At 51.1% G+C, this 26,741-nt stretch overlaps 1 protein-coding gene across 7 annotated transcripts in view; it reads left to right on the top strand.

The window, feature by feature from the left end:
- SPTBN4 (spectrin beta, non-erythrocytic 4) overlaps nt 1-26,741 on the top strand; it is a 73,647-nt gene that overhangs the window by 34,273 nt on the left and 12,633 nt on the right. For 5 of the 7 annotated variants that reach the window (XR_014256743.1, XM_082437515.1, XM_082437517.1 and 2 more), the window contains exons 17-25: nt 711-913; nt 4,993-5,083; nt 8,519-8,665; nt 10,110-10,373; nt 21,171-21,395; nt 22,346-22,435; nt 24,997-25,275; nt 25,368-25,498; nt 26,365-26,569. Coding sequence is in view for 6 of the 7 variants with exons in the window: in XM_082437515.1 (XP_082293641.1) it covers nt 711-913; nt 4,993-5,083; nt 8,519-8,665; nt 10,110-10,373; nt 21,171-21,395; nt 22,346-22,435; nt 24,997-25,275; nt 25,368-25,498; nt 26,365-26,569 (1,635 nt within the window). In the remaining variant the exon portion in view is untranslated. Of the gene's footprint in view, nt 1-195; nt 607-710; nt 914-4,992; nt 5,084-6,400; nt 6,536-8,518; nt 8,666-10,109; nt 10,374-21,170; nt 21,396-22,345; nt 22,436-24,996; nt 25,276-25,367; nt 25,499-26,364; nt 26,570-26,741 lie in introns of those variants that run through there. The other 2 variants (XM_082437519.1, XM_082437520.1) reach the window with 2 other exon arrangements.

Below are 26,741 nucleotides of genomic sequence, written 5' to 3'. Positions count from 1 at the left end.
TACCTGTGCTGGTTATCTAGAGAAAGCTGACCCAGTTAGAGGATTATCTGGAGAAACAGACAGGGCCCCTGGAATCATGAGGTTACTAAACAATGGAGCTGAGGTGGCCTTGAGAGATCCTTTCTGATCCACCCATTTCACCAGTTAGAAAACTAACCCCAGAGAGGGAAAGAACTAGAAAACTAACCCCAGAGAGGGAAAGAACTTCCTTGAAGTCACACAGGACCCAGGTCAGTCTTCATCAATTAACCAAATATTTACTGAGTGCCTCCTCTGTGCCAGGCAATATTCTGCGGCTGAGCACAGAGGAAACAAAACACAAAATCCCACCCTCGTGTGGCTGGCATTCTAGTGTGTGTGTGTGTATATGTGGGGGAGGAGATGATAAACAAGTAATAGCATATATAATATCATGTCAGGTATATGCTATGAAAAATAATAAAGCAGGATAAAGGGGTATGGCTGGGGGAAGAGGATGTTATTTTTGACAGATGGTCAGAGACCTGAAGAAAGTGAAAGAGCCAGCCGTGGGGCTATCTGGAGGGACCAGCATGGGAAAAGGATCTGAAGTGGGACCATGCCTGGCGTGTTCAATGCTAGAACACAGTGAGCAAGGGAGAGGAAAGTGGTGGCAAGGCAGGCTGGCAGCCTCTCCCTGGTCCTGGAATGAAGCAGGGCTAAACAGAGCATCACCCCTCCCCCATTCCCAGGAGATGGCACTGTCGGGTCTGGACCTGCCGGGCACCGTGGAGTCGGTGGAGGAGGCACTGAAACGGCACCGGGATTTTCTCACCACGATGGAGCTGAACCAGCAGAAGATGCAGGTGGCCGTGCAGGCTGCTGAGAGCCTGCTGAGACAGGGCAACGCCTACGGGGAGCAGGCCCAGGAGGCCGTGACTCGGCTGCTGGAGAAGTAGGTCCCTCAGACCGCAGGGACACAGGGGGTGGGATCTCGGCACAGGGGAGGGGCGAGGAGGCCAGAATTCCCTTTCTTTCCATCACATTTCTGCTCTTCTGTCTCTCTCTTTTTTTTTTTCTTGGCCGTGCCACGCTGCTTGCGGGATCTTAGTTTCCCGACCAGAGATAGAACCCATGCCCCCTGCAATGGAAGCGTGGAGCCCTAACCACTGGACTTGCAGGGAATTCCCTCTCTGTGTCTTTGATTTCTATTTAATTCCATATTGCTTTAGATTCGATTTAAATTGACGATCTGTGAAAAGGTAACTTATGGTTGATAACCCAAAAGCTGCAAAAGGATACACAATGAAAAGTTTCTCTCCCAAGCCTGCCCTCAGCCTGGGATAGCCGGACTGGTTGTTAAAATGTTAACATCTGCTGTGTGCCAGGCACTATTCTAAGCCCTGAACAAAACAGCAGCCCCTCCCTGCCGCAAAAAAAAAAAAAACCAAAAAAACCCAGCCCTCAAGCAGAGTCCTTTATAGGATTTCCTTCAGGCCCACTTCTTTTTTAAAAAAATTTATTTATTTATTTATTTATTTTTGGCTGTGTTGGGTCTTCGTTTCTGTGCGAGGGCTTTCTCTAGTCACGGTGAGTGGGGGCCCCTCTTCATCGCAGTGCGCGGGCCTCTCACTGTCGCGGCCTCTCTTGTCGTGGAGCGCAGGCTCCAGACGCGCAGGCTCAGTAGTTGTGGCTCACGGGCCCAGTTGCTCCGCGGCATGTGGGATCTTCCCAGACCAGGGCTCGAACCCATGTCCCCTGCATTGGCAGGCAGATTCTCAACCACTGCGCCACCAGGGAAGCCCAGGCCCACTTCTTTCTGTCCGTCATTGTTGCTGTTTCTGCCCGTCCTGGTGACCCCAGCTTTCTCCTCTCTGGGCTGAGCGAGGCAGGAAGAGAGCCCAGTGCTGCTCTAGCCTCTGTCTCCTGATGGAAATCATACCCAGTCCTTCCACCACCATCCACAGCCCCGAGGCCCCAGCCCCTTGTCTTTTCGGTCTCCGGCGTCTTTTTTCCCTAAATTCATTTGGGACAAGGTTGGAGTTTCCTAAAGGATAACTTTTATGGAGATTCTCATCCTGAGGATGCAAATTCATGATCTAGGGTCCTCCGCTCCATGCCTGGCCCCTTCCTTCTTTTACCCAGCATTTCTTGAGTGTCTGCTCTCTGCCGGGCTCTGCAGAATGAGGAGGAGGAGGGGCCTGGAGGGCTGTTCCTTCTGAGTCATGCCTTCATTCCTTTGCAGTCATTAATGGCTCCTTTCATTCTATTGTTTATTCATTTATTCTTTTTTAAAATATTTATTTATTTGGCTGCGCCAGGTCGTAGTTGCAGCACGTGAGAGCTTCGTTGCCGCGTGCGGGATCTTTAGTTGCGGCATGTGGGATCTTTAGTTGCGGCATGTGGGATCTTTAGTTGCAGCATGCGGGGTCTAGTTCCCTGACCAGGGATCGAACCCGGGCCCCCTGCATTGGGAGCACAGAGTCTTAGCCACTGGACCACCAGGGAAGTCCCTATTCATTTATTCTTCAGCCAATTAAACAAGTACTGAGTCCACGCTGTGTTCCAGGCCCTGTGTGGGGCAATGCTGGGCGCGCAGCGGTGACCAGGACAGAACACGATTCCCGCCCTCATAGAGCTCGCGTGCTGTCTGACAAGGATGGCCCAGAATGGTCAGGGCCAGGATGGGAGAGATGCAGGGGGCCATGGGAGCCCTGGGGTCAAACAGGGCCAGGTCCTAGTCCCAGCTCTGCCTCTCAACCTGTAGATTCAGAGCAAGTCACTTCTCTCTCCATGAGCCTCACCTCGCCTGGAACCTGGCCCAGCCCTGCGTGCAGGGCGCTCTTGCATCTTGTCTGCATTCGGCACATGAGGCTCAGAGAGGGGAACAGACTTGCCAGAGGTCACAGCTCTTTTCTCACCCTGCCGGAAAAAAGGGATTTTCCTCATCCCTAGGACTGATGCTTGACAAGTTGGCTGGTGAAGGCCTGGAGGGATTGAGACTGGTTCAATTTCAGAGGCATTTCCTATTTCCTGGTTCCTGAGCTGAGTCTTGGCAGGAGGGAGTACATATTTTGCTTGTCTCTGGCCCTTCCATCCAGCTCTGCCCTTGGTTCTCTCTGTAACTTTCTTTTTTTTTTTTTTTTTTTTTTTTTTTAAATTTTTTATTTTATTTTATTTATTTATGTATGGCTGTGTTGGGTCTTCGTTTCTGTGCGAGGGCTTTCTCCAGTTGCGGCGAGCGGGGGCCACTCTTCATCGCGGTGCGCGGGCCTCTCACTGTCGCGGCCTCTCTTGTTGCGGCCTCTCTTGTTGCGGAGCACAGGCTCCAGATGCGCAGGCTCAGTAATTGTGGCTCACGGGCCCAGTTGCTCCGCGGCATGTGGGATCTTCCCAGACCAGGGCTCAAACCCATGTCCCCTGCATTGGCAGGCAGATTCTCAACCACTGCGCCACCAGGGAAGCCCCTCTCTGTAACTTTCTCCCGCACACTCCATCTCTTTGCCTCCATCTCCCTGTACAACTATGTATCTCTATTTCCTTGTCTCTCTCTCCTTGTTTTTTCTACCTATATCTGCATCTCTCTGTCTTTTCTTCTGCCTCTCTCTCTCTCTCGGATATTTTACTTTTATTTCTGCCCTCCCTCTTTCTCTCTGCCTCTCTGTCTCTCTTGCTTTCTTTCATTCATAGAATATATATTGAGCACCTACTGTGTGCCAGCTCCTTTTTCTAGGCATTGGGGATACAGGTGTGAGCAAAACAGACAAAAAATTCCTGCCCCCATGGAATGACATCCTGGGGGGGAGACAGACAAGAGAAATATGTAACATATACAGTGTGTTAGATAGTGTTAAGTGCAAAGGAGAAAGTTAAAGAAGGAAAGAAAGCCAGAAAGTGTTGGGGAGTGATCAGGAGGGGTCTCGCTAAGAACGTGACATTTGAGTACACTTTGGGGGGAAGACCATTCCAGGCAGAGGAAACAGCCAATGCCAAGGCCCTGAGCTGGGAGTTGCTTGTTCAAGGCACAGCAAAGAGGGACCCCCTCAGCCCTCTCCACCAGGCCTCTTGGGCACTTTGCCCTGCACTGTGGGCAGGAGGCCAGACTGCCTGGGGCTGCGGTGCTTGCTGGCTCTGGGGTGGCGGGGCCGGGGTCCAGCCCGGCCAGTTCACTTAGGCCAAGGGCCTGCCCGTCCTTGCCTCCATGTGGCTCCAGCTGCATCTATCCATGCCTTGCTCTCATCCCTCTCTCCAGCTCTGTTGCAGCCTTCTGTCTGTCTGGCTGTGTCTTTTACTGGGGGCATCTGGCCACTTCTCTTCCTGTCCCTTTTTGGGCTGTCCCTCCCCGGACCCTCTCGGTCACTTTCCTTCCCTCTGCTTCCTGTCTACTGCTCTCCTCTCTGTCTGTCTCTCTCTCTGTCTCTGGCACTACCCTTGCTTCATTTCTTTCCTTGTGTTTTCCTATTTTCTCTATCTCTGGGTCTCTTTCTTTGTCTGTCTCTCGTCCAAGTCTCTGTCAGTCATTCCCTCTTGAAGTCTTTGTTTCTCTTTGTCTCTGGTCCTGTACCTGTATGTGTTCCTGTTTATCTCTCTAAGCCTTTGCATAACCCCCCCCATCAATCTATCTCTCCCTCCTGATCTCTCTTTCTCCCTAGGTGCCTCTCATTCTCTAAGTTTTTATCTCTCTCGGTATCTCTTACTCTGTAGGTCTGTTATCTCTCTCTATGGGATTGTGTCTCTCTAAGGGTATTTCTTTCTTTTCAGATATCTGTCTGTCTCTGTCCCTCTCTCTCCCATTCCTTCTCTCCCCCGCCTTCCTCTCCCTCCCTCCTCTCTCTTCCTCCCCCAGCTCTGTCCCTGGCTCTGCCCCCACTGATATTTCTTTGCCTTTACTCCCATCCCTACCTTGCTCTCTCCTCTTCCTCGCTCGTACATATGCCCCAGGTTCCTAGCCCTGCCAAGCCTGACGCCCTCACAGCCCTACTGCCAGCGCCCCCAGACACAGGTTTCCCCCAATTCCTATCTCCCCACCCCCAGGAGCCAAGAAAACCAACTACGGGCCCAGCAATGGATGCAGAAGCTACACGACCAACTTGGGCTGCAGCACTTCCTCCGAGACTGCCACGAGGTAGGAACTCCAGCTGTGCTGGGGCACAGGAACTTCTTTCTTAGGCAGGGAAGTGCTCCAGGACTGAGGCGCAGTGGGGGAGGAGACGCCCCGTCTAAATGGGTCGCGGAGCGATGTTCACCTCGCGCCGCCAGGAGGCGTGCGGATCCTGGCCTCAGTGCGCATGCTCCTCAAGTCTCCTCCACCCACGCGCTGGGGAAGGAGGGAGGGGCCTTGGGCGCCCCTGGCAACGGCGCGCGTCCGCGCCCACAGGTCCCGCGGAGACGCGCGCTGATCTCACCTTTCCCCGCCGGAGATTCGTGAGAAGCTCTCTGCTGGGGAGAGAGGGACGGGAGACAGGAGAGGGGTGGGGGGAGCCGTGGGTGGACCAGAAGCCCAGAGCGCAGCTTCGGTCAGAGACAGTCCCCGACCAAGCCTTCGCTCCTTTAACAGTGTCCAGGAATCAAGCTCTGCCCCTTTAGAGATGAGCTACACAACCGTTAGGATCGCCCCAAATCAGAGGTGGTCCAGGTCCCCTTCTCCATTAGAGACAGCTCAGGAGATACGCTGCCTTTCTCTCCTTACCCTGCATTCCATAGAAACTATTCTGGACCCTGACCCCATAAGAGATGGCCCCATGAGAGATGGCCCAGTAAACATTTTCCTAATCCCAAACAGAGATGGTCCTGGTCTCATCTACCTGACTCAGGATAATTAGTACCCCCTCCGCGATGATACAGTACTTAAGTTTCCCCCAACCAAAGATGGTTCAGGAACCAGGTCCGAATCTCCCCAATTAAAGATGATTTGATTCCCCCCATGGTGAACCCCCATGTTCTCCCCACACATTAAATGGATAAGGGCTTCCATATTCCCCCTCCCAACTCAAGTCCATTAGAGATGGGTCTGGGACTCGAGCCCACTAGAGATGAGTTCAAGAACCCCCTGTCCCCCTTCTTCCCACTGGAGATTATTCTGGACTGAAGTCTTATAAGAGATATTTCCGGCTCCCTCCCATATTTTTCACCCCTGCAGAGCTGAGGTAGCCAGGAATCTGAGCCTCTTCCCACCCCACCTCACCCCCTCACATAGCTGAGGTAGCCCAGGCCCCAGCCTACCCCCTCTCCCCCCCCCGTTTGATTTGGCCCAGGAGCCCCTTCCCCCTCTCTTTAGATTGTTCTGGACCAAGCAGCAATCATCTGAGATGGCGCAGGAACACCCCCCCTCCCCATGCTTTAGGGAGGGTGATGATTTCTCCTCTACGCGCATCTGGGGCCCGGCAGAGAGGCGGGCACGTAGGCAGGCAGGGGGCGCGCGCGGGCGGGCGCGCTGCCGCTGCGCGGTGGCGGGGGATGGGGCGCGCGTCCGCCGGAGACTCAGCCGTCACCACCGCTGCCGCCGCCGTCGCGGTAGAGGGGCGAGAGCCCGCCCGCCCGCTGCAGGGACCGCCCGCCAACGCCTCCGCCACTTCAGGTCTCGGGGGCGCCCAGGGGAGGGGGCTGACGCGCACCCCCGCCGAGGCGGGCGGGGGAGGGGGCTTGGGCGCGTGCTCGCCCGCCCGCCACGGGAGGGAGGGGCGCCGGCGGCGCGGGGGCGGGTCGGTAAGTCGCAGGGACCCCAGCCCTGGGGAGGGGCCCAGATGCCGGGAGCTGTCCGCGGTGCTGCTGCGGGCCGGACTGAGGGGCCGGGTCCCAAGGGAGAGTAGCGGAAAGGAAGGACTTCTAAGGCTACTCCTGGGGTAGTGTGGATTTGCTCTGGGGGTTAAGGGGGTCCCAACCTCTCTAGGGGCCTCTGCTCTGGGTAATGGGGCATCTGAGATTTTCCCTGGGGTTGGGGGACTCTTAACCTTTGGAGAGATTCTTCCCTGGTTCTTGCAGAATCTGTGTTAGCCTTAGATGATGGGGGCGAATCATTTTTGCGGGGGTCTGTCTTGGGCGATGAGGGTCTTGGACTTGCTCTGGGTTTGGAGGGCTCTGACATTTGGGAGCTTTCCCCCTGGGTTGTTGGGGACTCTGGCTTTGCCCTCAGTGATGGGGGTCAATCACTTTTGGGGGGCTTTTACCTTGATGACAGAGTACCTCTCCTTCAGGGGCTTTGCTTTCCCTATGAGCTGTGGCTGCCATTGGCAAACTCTTCCCTGCTTGTCGGGAATCTGATAGCATTGGGGGATTCAGCATTTGACTTGGCTCGTGTGTGTGTCTGTGTATGTATGAGGGAGTATGACGCTGTCCTGGACCTCTGGGGAGCACATGCTCAGGGGACATGGAGTGGGGTTTGGCCGACTGTGAATTTGTCCTTGGCTATGACTGTAAGCCAGAGTCCGTGGTTTTTTGTTGTTTTTTTTTCCAAGAGGGAGGAGGAGGATCTTGTGACTGAGGGGGGAGGAGAAAGGGGAGGAGCAAACTGCCCAGGTGCCAGGTTTGGTCATGAGTGGGGAGGTTCCTGCTTGAGGTTGTCCCTCATTGGGAGGGAGGGGTGTCTCAGAAAGCAGCCCTGTGACTGGTCCTGCTGAGGGTAGTGAGAGGGGCCCACTCCTGTTGCTTGCATTTGGGATGACTGGTTTTGTTGGTGAGTGGGGGCACTAGAACTGGCTTTAGTTTGGGAGGGGGGGTTGGCTGCGGAGGTTCTATCTCGTCCATGCTGGAGAGTCTGATGCTAGATTTGTAGCAACTCATTTGGGGTAGACTCATTTGGGGAGCCAGAAGGTGGCCCTGATGCTTGCACTTGGGGGGTTGGCTTTGGTTGGGGGCCAGAAAGCATCATGGTTTTGGCGAACTGTGGTCTTGGGCTGGATCCTCAAGGCTGGATTTGGGGAGTCCTGTGGGCTCATTAAGGAGGCTGGATCTGGGTTGCAGGGGATGGGTCTACCCCACATTGGAGGGATGGTTTGGAGGGAACTAGACTTGGCACTAGTTGGGAGGTTTTTTAGGGGTTCATCTGGCCATATTGGGGGTCTGGGACTAGATATGGGGGCTTCACCTAATACCTTTGGGAATGGGTTGGAGATCTTGAATTGGTCATTATTGGAGGTGGCTGAGACTGAATTGAAGGGTCTAAGGATTGCTGGGGGTGAGGGTGCAAGACTGAATTGGAAGTGAGATAAATTAGGTTGGAGGACTTGTTTTGGAGGGCTGATTTGGCTATGGGTGGGAAGACTGGCCCAGGAACCCTACCTTGGGGCTTAGGGCTTATGAGGAGTTGAGAAGGGCTGCCCTGAGGACAGAGGGCTAAGAGATGATGCATTCTGGGGACCCTTTCATCCATCTCCCTAGGAAAGGGCTTAAGCTGCACACCCCTGCCATAAAGGCCTCACTTGCACAGCTTTTTCCATCCCACCCTTCTCTCCCTCCCCAGTCCTAGAAGCCTAGGCCCTGAACCTGGGACGTTGTGGAGGGGATGGGGGGTGCTATGGCAGGTTGTGGGGAATTGGCTGAGACCCTCCCCCGTCCTGCACAGCTGGATGGATGGATCCATGAGAAGATGCTGATGGCGCGAGACAGCATGCGGGAAGATGGCCACAAGCTGCATAAGAGATGGCTCCGGCATCAGGCGTTCATGGCAGAGCTGGCTCAGAATAAGGAGTGGCTGGAGAAGATTGAGAGGGTGAGCATGCAGAAGGACCCGCTGCCCATGCCAGGTGCCAGGGGCCTCCAGGGAACCCATGTCTCACCTCCTTCACCCTCCACTGCCAGCCTGCTCTTCTCATACCCCTGAACTGGTTCAGATAATTTCCACATCTGCTCCTAGTTTTGTGGCCTTGAGTAATTCATGTAACCTCTTTGAGCCTCAGTTTGCCTGTCTATAAAATGGCCAACATCTCTTCTGAATGGTTGTTAAATATTTCACCCCTTCTTATAATCTCCCCCACCAGGCTTCCTTCCACACCATTTGGAGCATTTAAAATAGAAAGTCAGGTAGTCAGGTTGGGGCAGCCCTGGGAAGCTGGGGTTAAAGTGAACATTGGGTTCCTACAACCTTGGATTCTCATTCTGTCTATGCCTGTTACCAGCTCTGGGGCCTTGGGGGAATTGTGTTAACTTCTTTGAGCCTCAGTTTGCTCTGCTTTATTTTTATTTTTTAATTTAAAATTTTTTATTGAAGTATAGTTGATTTACAACGTTGTGTTAGTTTCTGGTGTACAGCAAAGTGATTCAGTTATATATATGTATATACATATATACATACATATACATGTATATATATTATTTTTCATATGGTTTATTACAAGATTTTGAATATAGTTCATTGTGCTATACAATTGGACCTTGTTGTTTATGCTCTGCTTTAAAATTAGGAAATAATAAATATAGACTCTTGAGTACATAAAGTGCTTAACACAAGGCCAGGCACCTAGGAGCTGTAACTGCTATGGTATTGTTATTTTTAATATGTAATATGATATATGTGGCTCTAGGCCAACATATATTGGAGCTTGACTTCAGCTTGGAGGGACCCAGGCAGATTTTTGCTCTAAGCATCAACCCCCAAAACTGCCCCTAGACCTGCTGCCCTGGATCCCCCCACTCTTTTCACTCAAACAGAGGCACCCAGGTGGGTTTTAAACCATTAAATGGCCACCGATGCCCCATAATGGTGGCACGTGGCAAAGCCACTCTCCTTGACTTTGAGTTTAATGGAGGTTTGTTCTCTCTGCCTCTCTCTCTCTCTGTCTCTTTCTTCCATCTCTGTCTCTCGCTCCCCTTCTCTGTCTTATGGTCTCTTCCCATGTTTCTAACTTTGTGCACGTCTCTGTATCCATCACTCTATGGCTGTCTGTCTCTCTCTGTCTCCTTCTCATGCCTCTGTGTTGTCTGTCTCCCTCCCCACACCTCTGTCTATCTGTCTGTCTCTCCTCGTCTCTCTTCCCATGCTTGGTGCTTTCTCTGCAACCACCCCTCATGTCTCTGTCTCTCTGTGTGTCTCCAACTCCTTGATTCTGTCTCTCTCTCCTCATCTCTCCCTATGTTCTGCTGCCCCCATATTTCTCTGTCCCTCCCCACCATCCACTCCCTCCCCCTCATTTCCTGCCTCCCATCGTCTGGGGCAGGAGGGCCAGCAACTGATGCAGGAGAAACCAGAGCTGGCAGCCTCGGTGCGGAAGAAGCTGGGTGAGATCCGGCAGTGCTGGGCGGAGCTGGAGAGCACCACCCAGGCCAAGGCGAGGCAGCTCTTTGAGGCCAGCAAGGCCGACCAGCTGGTGCAGAGCTTCGCTGAGCTGGACAAGAAGCTCCTTCACATGGAAAGCCAGCTGCAAGATGTGGACCCTGGTGGGGACCTGGCCACTGTCAACAGCCAGCTCAAGAAGCTGCAGGTACGGCCTGGCTGACACAGACGGGGGCTTTCTAAACACAGTGGGGCCAGAGTCAGGGTCAGATCCCACTTGAGGTATTTCAAACAGAGGGGATTTTAAGATAGGGGTTTATTTCAAATGTGTTAGAAGAGCTGGAAACAGAAAGGGAATACTGAGGCAGTCCAGATAGTAGCCACTGTTGGAAGCACCCAGCACCTCTAGGGCAGGGGGTACAAAGGGGGAGGAAAGCTTTAGAGCCAAAAAGCAGTAGGTAGATAACAAGCACACTGAGGGTTTTCCAGGACCCTGACACCTGTTTCCTGGATGGAGAAACCAAGGCCCAGAGGTAGGGGGCTGGCTTTGCACAGAATAATAACAGCATTCATGGGACTTCCCTGGCGGTCCGATGGTTACGACTCGGTGCTCCCAGTGCAGGGGGCATGGGTTCGATCCCTGGTGGGGGAACTAAGATCCCCATGCCACTCAGGCGGCCAAAATAAATAAATGAATAAAATAACAGCATTCATGGAGTGCTTCCCCCACCAGCCTCTGTGCCGAGCTCTCACTGACTCCTCCCAGCAACCCTAAGAGACTGGTACTGTTATTATCCCCCATTTGACCAACGGGGAAACTGAGGCACGGAAGGTAGAGCGCCTGGCCCAAGGACACACAGCTAGCCAGTGTCTCCATTACAAAACAGCGGCTCTTAGAGAACAGACACAGTGTCTGCTTTATCTCTGCTCCTAGCCTGGCAGCCTGTGGTGCTTGGTATCTTAACTGTTTGATGCGCTGACTGGAGGTGCGAATGTAGGAGTTGCGTCTCACCTCCCAAGGTGTGACAACTCCTGCCTTTACATCCCAGGAATAATGCCTGAGGCTCTGGGAGGTGAACTAATGGCCCAGGGTAGCCAGTGGCAGAGCTTGGATTCAAATCCAGGCCCCTCAACTCTTCACCCCTCCTGCATAGTTATGCTTCTAAAGTGCTTGACATAGTGCCTGGCAAAAAAAAAAAAAAAAAGTCGACTGATAATAAAAGCACATGACACTAATTAGTATTTATTCAGTTATCTATGCAGCAAATCTTTATTGAGCACCTATGTCAACACGCTAGGCACTTTTCTGGAATACAGCAGTAAGCAAAACTGACAAAAACTTATGGCCCCCGTGGGGCTCACATTCTGGTGCGGGAGACGGGCAAAGACGCAGAGAGCAACAGATCTGAATAGGGTGTCACGAACATCATTGCTTTCTGTACCCCAGCGGTTCTCAACTGCCCTGTCTCCAGGATCCCTTTACCTCTTACAAATCACTGAGATCCCAAAGAGCTTGTTTGCATGTTTAATATTTACTATATTAAAAATGAAAACTGAGACATATTTAAACGATTGATTTGTTTTAAAACAACAACAATAAATCAATCACATATGAACCCCAAAGCATTCTTTTATGAAGAATAACTATATTTTCCAAAACAACAAAAAAATGTAGGCAGAAGATTGGCATCATTTTCAACGTTGCAGCTCCCTTTCATGCCTGGCTTGAAAGAGCACTGGAGGGAATTCCCTGACGGTCCAGTGGTTGGCACAGGTTCGATCCCTGGTCGGGGAACTAAGATCCTGCATGCCACCCGGTGTGGCCAAAAAAAAAAAGAGCACTGGCTTCTCACCTCTGCTTCTGCATTCAGTGTCTCTTGCAATAGCACTGGTCATACGGTCCCTGTAAAACCCTGCTGTGCACCTGGAAGAGAATGAGAGGGATGAAGGCAAATAACAGCTTAGTGTTTTTTTTAAACCATGTTGTAACCGTGCAGACCCCTTGAAAAGATCTTGGGAATCCCCAGGAGTGCCCGGACCACACTTTGAGAACCGCTGATCTGTGTTCTGTGCCAGCCACTGATAACCTGTCCCTCCTCCCCAGCAGCCCTACGAGGGAAGTGCTGTGGTTTATCCTCACTGGACATGCGAGGACACCACGGCACAGAAAGAGTCCTGGCTCTCCCAAAGTCACACAGCCACCAAGTGGCCATTCAGGACCACATTTAGTTCCCATCCACCCTCCTCCCTCGATACTCCCAGACCATAGTGGGGAACGTGACCCTCTCACTGGCCTCGGAAAAATCCATCACTGCCTGAGGTCCACACTGCATTAGCTGGGCAGGCAGTGGTCACACAGGGATGATTCGGCCCGAGGTCTGCTCTGAGGGATCACCTGGAATATCGGCAGAAACAAGTGGTGGCCTGGATGGTCAGACAGAGGAGGGAGCAAGGAGTAGTAGCAGCCAGGGGCCGAGTGATGAAAGCCCTAAGGGGTGGCAGACAGACCTGGGTTCAAATCCCAGCCAGGGCGCAAGTGTAGTCCCTCTCTGAACCTCTGTCGTCCCTTCTTAAGTAGGACTGCCTCAGCGCGGGCATCCCAGGGCCAGGTGAAGGTGTGCCCTGGGATGTGGTGAGTTCCCAGCAAATGGGGATCTGTGACTGTCAGGGTCCCAACAGGAAACAGAAGGCATGCTCCACTGAGGACGATTTGAAGAGGGCCTGTCGAGAGTCTTGACAAAGGTGTGAGCAGGGAATGGGGAAGCCTTGGGGCCAATAGCAGGGAGCTTCACTTCCGGGCAGGGGTGAGGGGGGTGGGGAAGGACAGGGGTGCAGAGTCGCCTGGAAGGAGCGGGGACCCTTAGGCAAGAATGGCCGCTGCTGCAGGGGGAGCCGGGAAATGATAGGTCCGCTCCCCTTAGTTCACAGGACGTACTTCATGGGTGCAGTCCCACGGGACCCCACACTCGGTTTTGTGCTCTGCTCTCCTGCTTTGAAATTCTTTTGGCCGTGCCGCGGAGCATGCAGGATCTTAGTTCCCTGACCAGGGATAGAACCCGTGCCCCCTGCAGTGGAAGCGTGGATTCTTAACCACTGGACCGCCAGGGAAGTCCCTGTCCTGTTTTGAAATTCTTAACATTTGAATCAAGGGACCTGCATTTTCATTTTGTACTGGGCCCTGCAAATTATATAGCCAATCCTGAGCCCAGCCCACCTGGAAGCCAGAAGGCAGGGGAGCCAGTTGCTGTGGTCCATACAGGTCAGCCCACCCCACTCCGCCCCCACCGACCCCGGGGCACAGAGCAGGATGGAGAAGCTTAGACTGTGGGTCAGGAGGGGCAAATGGAGACCTCCAGCACAGCAGCAACTATTACTAGGATTATTCATTGTCTTAACGATGATTACTAACTCTTCCTCAGCAGTTTATTGCAGTGAATAAAAGCACAGACTCAGGACTCAGCAGGTGTGGGTTTGAATCAGAGCTCTGCCACTTACTAGGTGTGTGATGTTAGGCACGTGGCTTTGCCTCTGGTCTGAGCCTCAGGCACCTCCTCTGTGCAAAGGGAATGACCCTAATGCTAAGCCATTTGGTGACAGCGGGACTCTGGGTGGCAGTACATGCCAAGGTCAAGGCCATGGATGCTGGAGCCTGGCTGCCTGGGGTCAAGCCCAGCTCTGTGACTTACCAACTGGCTAACTTGGAAATATGTCTCTTTTTGTGCGTCAGTTTCTTCTTCAGTCAAGTGGACATAATAACCGTAGTGATTTCATACGAACATTGTAAAGATTACAAGACATACTGCATGATGTAGTTTCAGAATTGCTGACCCAGCAAATCTAACTAATAGACAGTTCCTGCTTACAGGTTTTAAATTTTTAATTGTCTTCCGCCAGAGGGCACATCGTCACTATACTGTGTTCAAAAGTTGGGTTATTTCTCTGCCTTCCATAGATTATGTTATTTATGTGAAATAGCTGTTTCATTTGTTTCTGATTATATTCCAGTTTGGCACTTCCCCCCATCCATGTAGCTTTTAAAAAATGTATTTGGCGGGGCGGGGGGAGGTGCTGTATGAGACATTAATATAGTGCCGAAAGTTAGAACTGTCAGTTTATAGTTCACCTGGTTGTGACAGATTGCTCGCCTGAGTCCTGATGCCATTTAATGCTCTCGCCCCAGCAGCAAATGAGAGCTCCTGTTTCTACCCATACTTGCCAACACTTGGTGTTGGCAGACTTTTTAGATTTTTTCCCCAGTCTGGTGAATAGGCAGCGTATCTCACTGTGGTCTTTGCATTTGCATTTTGGGGGGAACTGGTGACCTTGAGCATCCTTGTCTCCCTTTTTGGCCATTTAGGTTTCAGAGGGAAGGTTTGGGGCCTCCTGCCCTAGCCAAGTGCAGAGCCGGCTCTTCCCTCCACATGGAGGGGGTTAGGCCCACCAAGCCCTGGGGACCAGGAGGTGAGGTCCCCATTGTTTAAGGGAGAGACTGAGGCCCAGGGCGGATGAGAGCCTGGGTGGGGGGGGTCATGCAGTGATGGGTAGGCCCAGCATAGGACTCCTGGCCCCTTTCCCCAGCAGAGGGAGCCCGAGGTGGGGAGTGACTCAGTGGGCCAAGGCCCCCATATGGAGTCCAGCTGGGCCTCAGGAGCTGCCACTGGGGAGGGGAGCGGCCTCCCAAGGCCCTGCTGTCCCCTGGGGCCTGCCTGAGATCCCAGGCACTGGGCATATGCAGGAGGGAGGGGGTCGGTCCAGCCGGGCACATCTCCTGGCTGCCCTACCCCTCAGGGCGCCAGGGCCAGGCTGGGCTGCGGGAGGTGCTGGCTCGGGGTCTGAGGGGGCGTGGCTGGGAGAGTGCTCCCTCCCCCCTCTGCCTCACTCTGGGCCTGCCTCCCAGTCGTGCTCCCTCAGTTCCTCTGTGTCTCTGTTTCTCTTAGTTTTTTTCTCTCTCTTTCTCACCTGTTTCTCTGTCTCTCTGTCTCTGTCTCTTTATCTCTCTCTGTCTTACTCTCCCACTCTCTTCTCTCCGTCTCTTTTCATTTCAGTTCTCCATCTCTGCCCCCCTCCCTTGATCTCTCCTCATCCCTGTGTCCTCGTCGTGTCCTTCCCCTTGTCCTCCATCCCAGCTGCTGCAGCAGCCTTCCTGGAACCCCGCCTCCCAGGTCTAGGCCATGTGACCCAGAGTCCTCCTTCAGGGCCTCCTCCAACTGTCTTTCCCGGCTGAGGGGCCAGATGGTAGAGTCCCAAACCCCTGCTTTCCCAGTCCCCAGGGGTCTGACCAGCTGGCCTGGCTCAGCCATGGGCTCTTGCTTGGGGAGGGAAGCGGGGAGCTGGTCTCCTGCCATCTAAGGGGGACCAGTCAGGGGAAGATGCACTTGGAGTCTTTGCAGCCGCTGAGCTGAGTCCGTAAAGACTACCTCCCACCCTAAGCCAGGCTCTTTTCTCTGGCCGAGAAAACACCCTCTTCACCCCTTTTCATTCTTTGCCCCACATTTCTTCATCTAGCTCATCATGGCCCAGAGTCAGGAGCTACACAGTCCAGGGTTTGAACCCTCGTTCTCCTACTGTGTGACTGAGGACAAGTGACCCCACCTTTCTGAGCCGCATCATCCCCAATTACAGAGAAGCAGAGTGACTGAGGGCCACTAGGCTTTCGTGGTCACGTGGTCCTGGGTTCAAATTCTGGTTCTGGCAGTTTTTACTCTGGACCAGGCATTGATCGTCTCTGAGCCTCAGTCTCCCCAGCTGGAATATGGGAAGAACAGCAGGTGGATCCGAGTAGGAATCAGGTTGATGTGGGGGTCAGGGCTTGTGTGTCACCATGCAGCAGAGCGCCTGCAGCTCTTTTGGAAGTAGGCTCTTCTGGTTTTTGTTTGTTTGTTTTGGTTTTTACCTTTAATGTCTTTTTAAATTTTTTTTATTTTTAATTTTTTTTGGCTGTGCTGCGCGGCTTGGGGGATGTTAGTTCCCCGACCGGGGATTGAACCCAGGGCCTCAGCAGTGAGAGCACGGAGTTCTAACACTGGACCACCAGGGAATTCCCAAAATACACACTCTTAAAGAGTACAATTCAGTGATTTTTAGTGTATTTACAAAGTCGAGTGACTCTCACCACTATCTAATTCCAGAACATTTGCATCACCCCAAAGAGAAACCCCGCACCCATTAGTTCCCTCTACTAGTCTACTTTCTGTCTCTACAGATTTGCCTATTTTGGACATTTCGTATAAATGGAATCGTACAATATATTGTCCTTTGTGTCTGGCTTCTTTCACTTAATGTTTTCAAGAATCATCCATGTTGTTCCTTTGGTTTTAACGTTTAAAGCTAGTTTACTTTTTTTAAAAAATGCTAACCTTTAATACCAAGAGAAGCAGAAGAGCATGGTGACCAATCCAACAAACAAAATCAACACACATTTATGGAGACTTACTCTGTGCCAGGCATGGAGCCAGGAGCTGGGCTCCAGTTGTGAACAATACAAACATCCCCATCTTCCCTGACCTCATATGCTGTTGTGAGGATTAAACTAATTCATTCTTGTCAAGTGCTTAGAGCTTAGAGCAATGTGTTACCCATTATTGCTGTTACGGCAAGAAGTTCAAACAGAAGGGTATGATGTGAAAAGTGAAAAGCCTTCCTTCCGCCTCCACATGCAAGCCCCACTCCGCAGGGATGTAACTGCTCTCAACTGTTTCTCCTCTATCCTTCTAGAAATATACTATGCATACCCACACACATACACGTGACATACAGACTATAGTGAAGCTTGCCTTTTCACTTGACAAAACACCCTAGGCATCCTTCCTTGTCACAAAATCTAGGATATAGTCTGTCCTTTTAAACTGTTGCATGGTATTCCAGGGGTAGTTTGACAATGTCATTAACCAGCCTTTGAGAAACCTTCGGGCTGTTTCCAATCTTCTGCTAGTATAAATAATGCCACAACAGACATCCCTTTCCATATGTATTTGAGTCTGTGTGCAAATATTTCTGTAGAAAATAATCCTCAAAGTAAAATTTTGGGACCAAAAGGTGTATGCATTAAACTTTTTGATAAATATTGCCAAGTGTTCTCCTGAAAAGGCAGTGGACACACGTGCAATGTGATACCCATCCACCTCCCCACATGGTTACCATCATTAGGTATTAGCAGGCTTTTTCATCTCTGCTAATCTGAGAAGTGAAAGATACTGTTTTGTAGTTATTTGAATTTGCATTTTCCTAAACGTTGAAGGAGGCTGAACATCTTTTCATGTGTTTAAGGACCATTGTACTTCTGTATGCTTAGCCCATGTTTGCAGGAAAGGATACACATTAAATGAGTGTTCAAAATATGTGGCATTTTTGTAGAAGTAGAAAAGTGGCAGCCCCTGGAATTATTCCATCTCAGGTCACACGGCCACTTGCTGGAGAGGTGGTAGAGGAGTTTTCATTTCATGGGGAAGTGGAACTTATAACCTTCATATTTCAGACTATATTTGAAAGTTTCCTGAATTCTAATGCATTTTTATTTTTCTACACATCACTACAGTGTTTTCCTTAGCGAAAAACTTTTGGGGATGACTATTTCATTTTTCTTTGATTTCTGCCACTTATAATTGTGCCTTTAAAATTTTTTCCATTGCACATGGTTTTGACTTGTTATAAGGTTTGATTTTTACCCATTTTTATGACTCCTACAGATTGTGAACTGTATCAGCTGGGATTCTTCGGGGTGCAGTTCATAGGACTTCGGCTAAAAGGGGACAGTGTTGGCTCACACAGCTGGAAGATCCAGGGGGTATGAGATTGGGGCATGGCTGCATCGGTTCCTCAAATTCCGTTCTCAGGAATCTCTCTGTCTTTGTTTCTGCACCCTGCTTTTCTCTGTGTTGGCCTCATCACTGGGTAGCCTGTTCCCTCTTGGCGGCAAAATTGTCTCCAGTATCCCCGGTCTGTGTTCTTCTACCTTTAGGAATACGATGAGAAGGAGACCACCCCTTTTGAGCTCACACACCTTTCCAGCAAAAGTGGGAAGAGTTTTCATTGGCTGACTTACGTTACATACCTTCTCTTACCCAATCCTTGTGGCCAGGGTGATTCAGTGTTCTCATTGACCAGGCCTGAATCACATGGCCATTATTGGGCCGCTTGGTTTCATCAGCCCCTTAGGAAGCCGGAATAGTTTTCATTGGCCCAGCTTAGGTAATATGACCATCCCTGACCCTGTGTTCTGATTGGCCAGGTTTAGATCATGTGGCCACCTTGGCCCTCTAGGTTTTATTAGTTCCTCAAGAAGTTCAGGACCTGAGAGCGGGTTTTCAGTTGCTGCAAAGGAAGGGACGGATGTTAGGCAGACAAAACCAACCCCTCTGCACTACAGAACCTTCCAACAAAAGTCTTGATTTGGTTCTTAAGTTTCCAGCTTTGGGTTGCAGTCTTTTGCTGTAATCTGTTACCACTTAATTTCATTATTTTGTTTTCTTTTCTAGATTTCCCCCATCTGTTTAGAATCACACAATACATACAATTTTTTTTTGGTAAAAGATCCTACTAACCTAGAAATCTTTAGTAAAACATAAAGTATCACTTCAACATGCCTCCAGATCCCACACTCCAAAGGGAACTTCAACTATTATTTGGTGTGCATCCTTCTAGATCTCTTTCTATGTGTTAATAGATGTACCTATATGGATTACTGATGGTTTTATTTTCTTTGTATTTCATGCTTAATTTAAATTCTTGAATAAATAAATATCATGGTTCAGACACCAAAAACTATATAAAAAATCCTATGTGAAAAGTCTCTCCTTCATCCCTGTCCCCATTCATTAAATTCTCATCTCCTCAATAGGTACCATCTGTTATTAATTTCTTGTTTATTCCAGGGAATTTTTATGCATGTGTAATCCACTACAAATATCTATTCATAAGTATGTTCTAAAATTTTTTTCCTCTTAACAGTAAACCTTGGGTATTATTCAATACTGATGTGGATTTGTTTAACCGTTTCACTCTTGATGAGCATTGAGGTTGTTTCCATTTTTTTTTCCCCCATTATAAGCTCTGCTATGATGAGATCTTTGGACAAACATCTCTGCTATGATGAACATCCTCGGACAAATAGCTTTGTGCATATGTGCCAGTGTTTCTTTTTTTTATTAATTAAGTTTTATTATTATTATTTATTTTATTTTTGGCTGCGTAGGGTCTTCGTTGCTGTGCGCGGGCTTTCTCTAGTTGCAGTGAGTGGGGACCACTCTTCATTGCGGTGTGCGGGCTTCTCACTGCGGTGGCTTCTCTTGTTGCGGAGCATGGGCTCTAGGCGCGCGGGCTTCAGTAGTTGTGGCATGCGGGCTCAGTCGTTGTGGCTCGCGGGCTCCAGAGCGCAGGCTCAGTAGTTGTGGCGCACAGGCTTAGTTGCTCCACAGCATGTGGGATCTTCCTGGACCAGGGCTTGAACCCATGTCCCCTGCATTGGCAGGCGGATTCTTAACCACTGCGCCACCAGGGAAGTCCCTGTGCCCGTGTTTCTTTAAACACATTCCTAGAAGTGCAAGTGCCAGTGCTGGATCAAAGCATTTTGACACATATTGCATTTTGATAGGACCTGCCAAACTGCCTTCCAGAAAGGCTCTACTAATTTACACCACCACTGACAATGGCTGAGTGTGCCCATCTCCCTGTATCTTTGCCAACACTAGATATTATTGATCTTTTAAATTTTTGCCAATCTGATGAATAGAAAAGGATACCTTGTTTTAATCTGTATTATCCTGCTGATTAGTGAGACTGGGAATCTTTTCGTGTGCTTATTTTTTCTTCTTTGTGCTGCCTGTTCACATCTAATGCCCATTTCTCTTTTGGGCAATCTCTCTTTGCTGATGTCATTCATTTGTGCATTGAACAAACCGCAATTGAAGGCCTATTACATGCTGGACACTGTTCTAGGCACTTGGGAATACAGAGGTGAATTGACACAGCCTCTGCCCTCATGAAGCTCACATTCCAGAAGCAGGAGACCAATAAAAAAAGGCCTCACAAATAAAGACAGTTATCCGATGGTGGTTAAGTGCTGCAGAGACAAAGGAAGCAGGATAAAAGGGAATTCTTTTACTGTTAAAGAAACTAGTGCCTTGCTCTAACACACACTATTTTTCCACCTTGTCACTTGCCTTTAACTAAATCTAGAAATTTTGGTTGTAGCAAAAGTATTTTTTTTAAACAAAAGTATTTTTTGTGGCCAAATTTATAAATCTTTCCCTTTACGGTTTATGTGCTTGGAAAGATTTTCTCCATCCCAAGATTATAAAAGCATTTGCCCCGGTTTTCTTAGTTTGCCTTATGGATTTACTTATTCCACTTAAGTCTTTAATCCATCTGGAATTATTTTCAGCATAAAGAGTGAGAAAGGGATCCAGCTAAATTGGTCAGCGACTTGGCCCCTGACCATTCATTGAATAACCCATCCTTTCCTCGGAGGTTGGAAATGGCATCTATAAACTATGAATTCTCCTGTGTATTTGGGTCTGCTTTTGCACTTTCTGTCTATCCCTGTGGCACATCAACCATTATAGCTTTGTATTTATTTTTGATATTTGGAAAGGTTGACTCTTTGGACAAATTACCTAACTTTTCCAGGCCTCAGTTTCCTCCTCTGTAACATAGGGATACCACCAACCTCGAAGGGTTTTTCCGAGAACTAATGAACTAATGGGCCACTTTAGTCCAGGGGGTCAGGAAAGACTCTTTGAAAAGGTAACAGCTGAGCTGAAATCTGATTGACTGGGAAGAGCATGCCTGGCAGAGGGGAATAGTTACGGCAGAGGCCTTGAGACAGGAACTAGCTTAGTGGCTTGCAGGATCAGAGAGGAGGGCAGCGCTTCTGGAAGGAATTGGGCCAGGGGGGAGTGGACTAGTGGGCCTCGACCAGGGGTTTGGCTGTCACCATAAAGGTCCTGGAGAGCCACAGCGGGATCAGGAGGGAGGGTGGGGCCTGCTGACCCTACCCTTGTCCCTACAGTCGATGGAGTCTCAAGTGGAGGAGTGGTACCGCGAGGTGGGAGAGTTGCAGGCGCAGACGGCGGCGCTGCCTCTGGAGCCGGCGAGCAAGGAGCTGGTGGGCGAGCGGCAGAACGCGGTGGGCGAGCGCCTGGTGCGTCTGCTCGAGCCGCTGCAGGAGCGCCGCCGCCTACTGCTCGCCTCCAAGGAGCTGCACCAGGTGGCGCACGACATCGAGGACGAGCTGGTGAGGATCCGCTCGGGGATCTGGGGCGGGGCCAGGATAAGAGGCGGGGTGTGCGAGGGTGGGGCGGGGCATGAGGCCAGAGGCGGGCCAGTGGGCAGAGGGGGTGGAGACTGGGATGGGGACGGGGCCATGGGACTTAGGAGGGTTCAAGGGTGGAGATGGCTGAGGGACCTATCCACTAATAAGCAGATAGATTCACTCAGTCATTCAGTCCTTAACTTTTTCACTTATTCACTCATTCCTTCACTCTTTCAACTTTCATTAACACTTTCGATCACTCATTGATTTATTCATGAAGTTATTGATTTATTCATCCACTCATCCTTTATTCCTTCTTTCACTCATTTACTTATTATTCACTTACTCACTTGTCACTCATCCATTCATTTCCTCATTCAGTCATTCACTAATTTGCTCATTCACTTGATCATTCTGGGCCCAACCCTGTGCTTACATGATGCTAGGTCACAGGAGTGACCAAGGCAGACCCTGTTCCTGACTCAGAGTCCAAAGGGGAAAACAGACTTGTCCTAAGTCAGTGACAACCCAGTGTGGTTAGGAATGTGATGGGGGAAGCAGGGGGCTGTGAAAGCCGGGAGGAGGCATCTGGCCAAGTTCCAAAGTCAGGGAGAGCTTCCTGGAGGAGGGGATGTCTGAGCTGAGACGTGAAGGAAGAGTGCATATGAGGGAGCCTGCTGAGGGAGTGGGAAGGGAATTCCAGAAAGCAAGACCTGCCTGTGCAAAGGCCAGAGGTAAGCATGAGCCTGGCTCGAGTGCAGAGAGCAAGACAGAACATGTCCAGAGGACGCTGAAGACATGAGCAGACTTTTAGGTGAGGAAGGGCCTTGGATGCTGGGAGGGCTTGTATGCTTACAGTTTAGTTGGGAGGGAGGGGTCCTTGCCCTGCTCCCTGTGTCCTTCCCTTGACCTGCTCCCTGGTTCCTCTCCAGGCATGGGTCCAGGAGCGGCTGCCACTGGCCATGCAGACAGAGCGAGGCAATGGTTTGCAGGAGGTCCAGCAGTACATCAAAAAGAACCAGGTGAGCAGAGCCACGGCAAGGGAGTGGGTTAGGACACATTTGGATACGAATGATAGAAAACAGCTCAAGGTGGTTAAAGCCAAAGAGGGGAATTTATAGGCTCTTGTAATTGAGGAGACCGTGGACCGCAGATAGATGCATCAGGTGCTTCCAAGATGTCATGAATCTCTCATTTCCATATATATATTTTTCCTGTTAGCTTTGTTCTCAGGCCAGCTCTCCTCTCCTGCTGGTAAAAGAACTCCAACAGATTCAAGTTTATATCCCACCAGTAAAACTGAAGAGAATTTTTCTCTCTCAATAATTTCAGCAGTAGTCCCAGGAATAACTCTTTTGGGCTCAACTTGAATCACATGTCCACGCTGAACTAATCATGGTGGCCAGGGATTTAGACAACTCTGAATGGCCTGGTCTGAACTAAGGACTCAACCTTGGAACCTGTAGGTGGGTTCAGCCTTAACTTTATCTGGGCTGAGATGGAGACAAGGGGATTCCCCAAATGAAAATTAGGGTCCTGTGACTAGAAGTAAGGACACTGGCTATTGGGCCACGAAAAAGAAAACAAACCAACAAGAACCGCAGACACCTATAGGGAGAGAGGGCAGAGATAATCGGAGGGCTGACACCTACACCGAGCACAGTGGGGGGCTTCTGAGCCGCTAAATATCTCTGGACCTTTATTTACCTCTCTGAGACTCAATTTCCACATCTAAATAAGTAGAGACTTGGTCTAGAGCCGTGGTTCTCCAATTGCTTAGGGAACCTTTTTGCAGAGGAACCCAATTGCAGAGGAACCCTTTGATCAAAGCTGCTCTTTCACCAAAGCCCAAAGCAAGACATATATAAGAGGGGTAATAATAATACAGTGATGGGACCTCCCTGGTGGTCCAGTGGTTAAGACTCTACGTTTCAAGAGGGAAGAGATATGGGAATATATGTATACATATAGCTGATTCACTTTGTTATACAGCAGAAACTAACACACCATTGTAAAGCAATTATACTCCAATAAAGATGTTAAAAAAAAAAAAACTCCCATCCCCCCCCAAAAAAAGACTCTACGCTTCCACTGTAGGGTCACGCACAGGTTCGATCCCTGGTCAGGGGAACTAATATCCCGAATGCCACGCGGCACGGCCAAAAAATAATAATAATAATGATAATAATAATACATTGATTAAAGACTTACTATGTGCCAAATACTGTCCTAGGGGGTTATATCAGTTATTTAATTTAATCTCCACGATAACCCTGTGAGGTAGGTATTGTCATTACCACCTTTTATTTTTAAAAAAATCTAAGTTGGGAGAATAGGGCATTGAAGGAGGGTGGGAAGGTGAGTACAGAAATTATTTTGGAAAGATTCGTGATTATGCTGCACTTGGTGGAATTCTTTAAGAGGCTAGAGTTTTTCTTTGATTTTTGTTTTTCTATCTTGATGAAAATACTCCTGGCTGTCAACAGTGTTGGGAACAAACAAAATGGGCCCCTCGTTTTCACAGTTGAGGAAACTGATCAAGTGCACTTAATGCTTAAAACTGGGGGAGCTCAGCTGTGTGTGTGAGAGAGTGCTGGCTACACGGGGGCTGTTAAACAAATAATAGCCACTGATGTTGACTGAGCACCTACTGCATGCCGGACACAGTTCTAAGGGCTCCACAGTACAGCAGCCCCACAAGGGAGATAATAGGGGGCCACTGCTAGCCATGTGCCTTCAGCAAGTTCCTCAACCTCCCGGTGCCTCAGTTTCCTCATCTGTAAAATGAGAATGATAATGATGTCTGGCTCCTGGCGTTGGAGTGAGGAGTAAATGCGTGGCTGCAGGGAATTCCCTGGCAGTGCAGTGACTAGGGCTCTGCGCTTCCACTGCGGGAGGCACAGGTTCGCTCCCTAGTGGGGAACTAAGACCCTGCATGCCGTGCGGTGTGGCAGGGGAAAAAAAAAAAAAGAGTGGCTACATTATGCAAAGCCCTTACTTAGCAAAGTGTCTGGCAGGCACTTGGTGTTGGCTATTATTATTAACTCCATTTACCAGTTGGGGAACCGAGGCATAGGAGAGGTTAACTAAAGTACTCAGCAATTACAGAGCTGGTGGAGAGAACCTTCTGGGGGTGATGGAAGAATTCTGTATCCTGATCTGGGTACACAGGTGTATAATGTGTCAAAATGTGTTGAGCTGTACCCCTAAGATTTGTGCACTTCACTGTATGTAAATGATACGCATGTAAATGATACCTGTGTTTAGGCCTGTGTTGAAAGCATTAGGGGGTAATCTTGTTATCATCGGGCATCTTGTTTGAGAGCAGAGTCTCTGGATCGAGCCTCCTGTGTGCAAATCCTGTCACCCCCTTACTAGCTGCTTGTTCTCTGGCAACGTACTTCACCTCTCCGTGCCTGTTTTCCCACCTGCAACGTGGGGGGGATGAGTGAGCGAGGAACCGCAAAATGCTTAAGTGGTGCCCGGCACGTGGTGGGCCATCTGCGGCTGTTTGTTATCCTCTCCTGGGCGGCGCCAGTCGTGGAGGCGCCCTCTGAACGCTCCTCTCCACTCCCACCCCCAGGGCCTGCGGCGGGAGATCCAGGCGCACGGGACGCGCCTGGAGGAGGTGCTGGAGCGCGCGGGCGCCCTGGCGTCGCTGCGCAGCCCCGAGGCTGAGGCCGTGCGCCGCGGCCAAGAGCAGCTGCAGAGCGCCTGGGCCGGACTCCGGGAGGCGGCCGAGCGGCGGCAGCAGGTGCTGGACGCCGCCTTCCAAGTGGAGCAGTATTACTTCGACGTGGCCGAGGTGGAGGCGTGGCTGGGCGAGCAGGAGCTGCTCATGATGAGTGAGGACAAGGGCAAGGTGCGCCCGGGCTGGGGGTGCGGGGGGGCCTGGGGGCGCTGGAGCCCGGGGCCGGCCCCTGCCGCCTCATCGCGGGCGCCGTGTGCCCCCAGGACGAACAGAGCACCCTGCAGCTGCTCAAGAAGCACCTGCAGCTGGAGCAGGGCGTGGAGAACTACGAGGAAAGCATCGCGCAGCTGTCGCGCCAGTGCCGGGCGCTGCTGGAGATGGGGCACCCGGACAGGTGGGTGGGCGGGGGATCGGGGCCACGCGGGGGCCGGGCCGGTTCTTAGGGAACGGTCCAGCAGGATCTGGAGCTTCGCTGTTGGAAATTGGGGCAAGGCCAGGATTGGACATTGGGGTGGGAGGGGTCCCTCATTGCCCCGGGCTGGTGCTTTCGGATTTTGGCGAGTGGCTGGGGGCCGGGAAGAGAGGAGCGCTGCGCAGGGATGTTGGAGGGGGTGGGGCCGGGAGCACTGCGATTTGAGTGTAGGGGAGGGGGGTGATGTCTAGGTCTGAGGGGAGAAGTAAGAGCTCAGGACAGAGAAGGGTCCTCTCCCTAGGACAGAAAAGCCTGGAGCACTGTGATTGGGCGTGGCCTGAGACCTCTTGGACAGCGGGTCACATGGCCTCCCTGAGTTTAAGTGCAGGGCCCACATCTAGGAGGCTGGGCCGAGGGGTGAGATCTGAGACAGAGGCACAGAGCTAGACCTCTGTTCGCCTGAGCCTGGAGACTGGGACTGGAGGTGAGGTGGGTTGGCTGGGGACCCAAGTAGGGGGTCTGGAGTCCCACTCAGGTCGCTGGAGGGGCCAGGTGTGGGACCACAGACTGGAAGGCTGGGAGGGGATGAGAGGAGCTGATGAGCTTATCAAGCTTAGGAAGGCAGAGTTTTCCCTGAGCGCTGAGATGCAAGTGCTGGGTTGGCTGCATCCAAGGCTTGCAGAAGAGAGTCCCGCCTGAAGGAGTCTGACGGGACTCAACCCTGCCTGAAGGGTGGCCTGCCTGAAGGGTTGCACAGCTCTGCCCTGAGCGGGGGGTGGCAGGGGGTCAGAGCTCTGTCCTGGAAGTCTCAGGGGGCTCCATCCCTGCCCCTCCCTGTCCCCCAGCAGCGAGCAGATCAGCCGGCGGCAGTCTCAGGTGGACCGCTTGTACGTGGCACTCAAGGAGCTGGGCGAGGAACGCCGGGTGGGCCTGGAGCAGCAGTACTGGCTGTACCAGCTCAGCCGCCAGGTGGACGAGCTCGAGCACTGGATCGCAGAGAAGGAGGTGGTAGCTGGCTCGCCTGAGCTCGGCCAGGACTTTGAGCACGTCACGGTGAGCAGCATCAGGAATGAACAGTGAGCCAGTGGCCACTGTGTCTGCTACTAAGGTTCTCTGGGCCTCAGTTTCCCCATCCATAATAGGAGAATTGTAATAGCACCACCTCATGGCTCTGTTGAGACACAGATGGATTAATATAACGTAAAGCCCTTAGGACAGTACTGAG

This window comes from Balaenoptera physalus (assembly GCF_965194825.1).
Source record: "Balaenoptera physalus genome assembly, chromosome: 19".
Lineage (NCBI taxonomy): Eukaryota > Metazoa > Chordata > Mammalia > Artiodactyla > Balaenopteridae > Balaenoptera > Balaenoptera physalus.
This window is presented reverse-complemented; position numbering and strand designations above follow the sequence as displayed.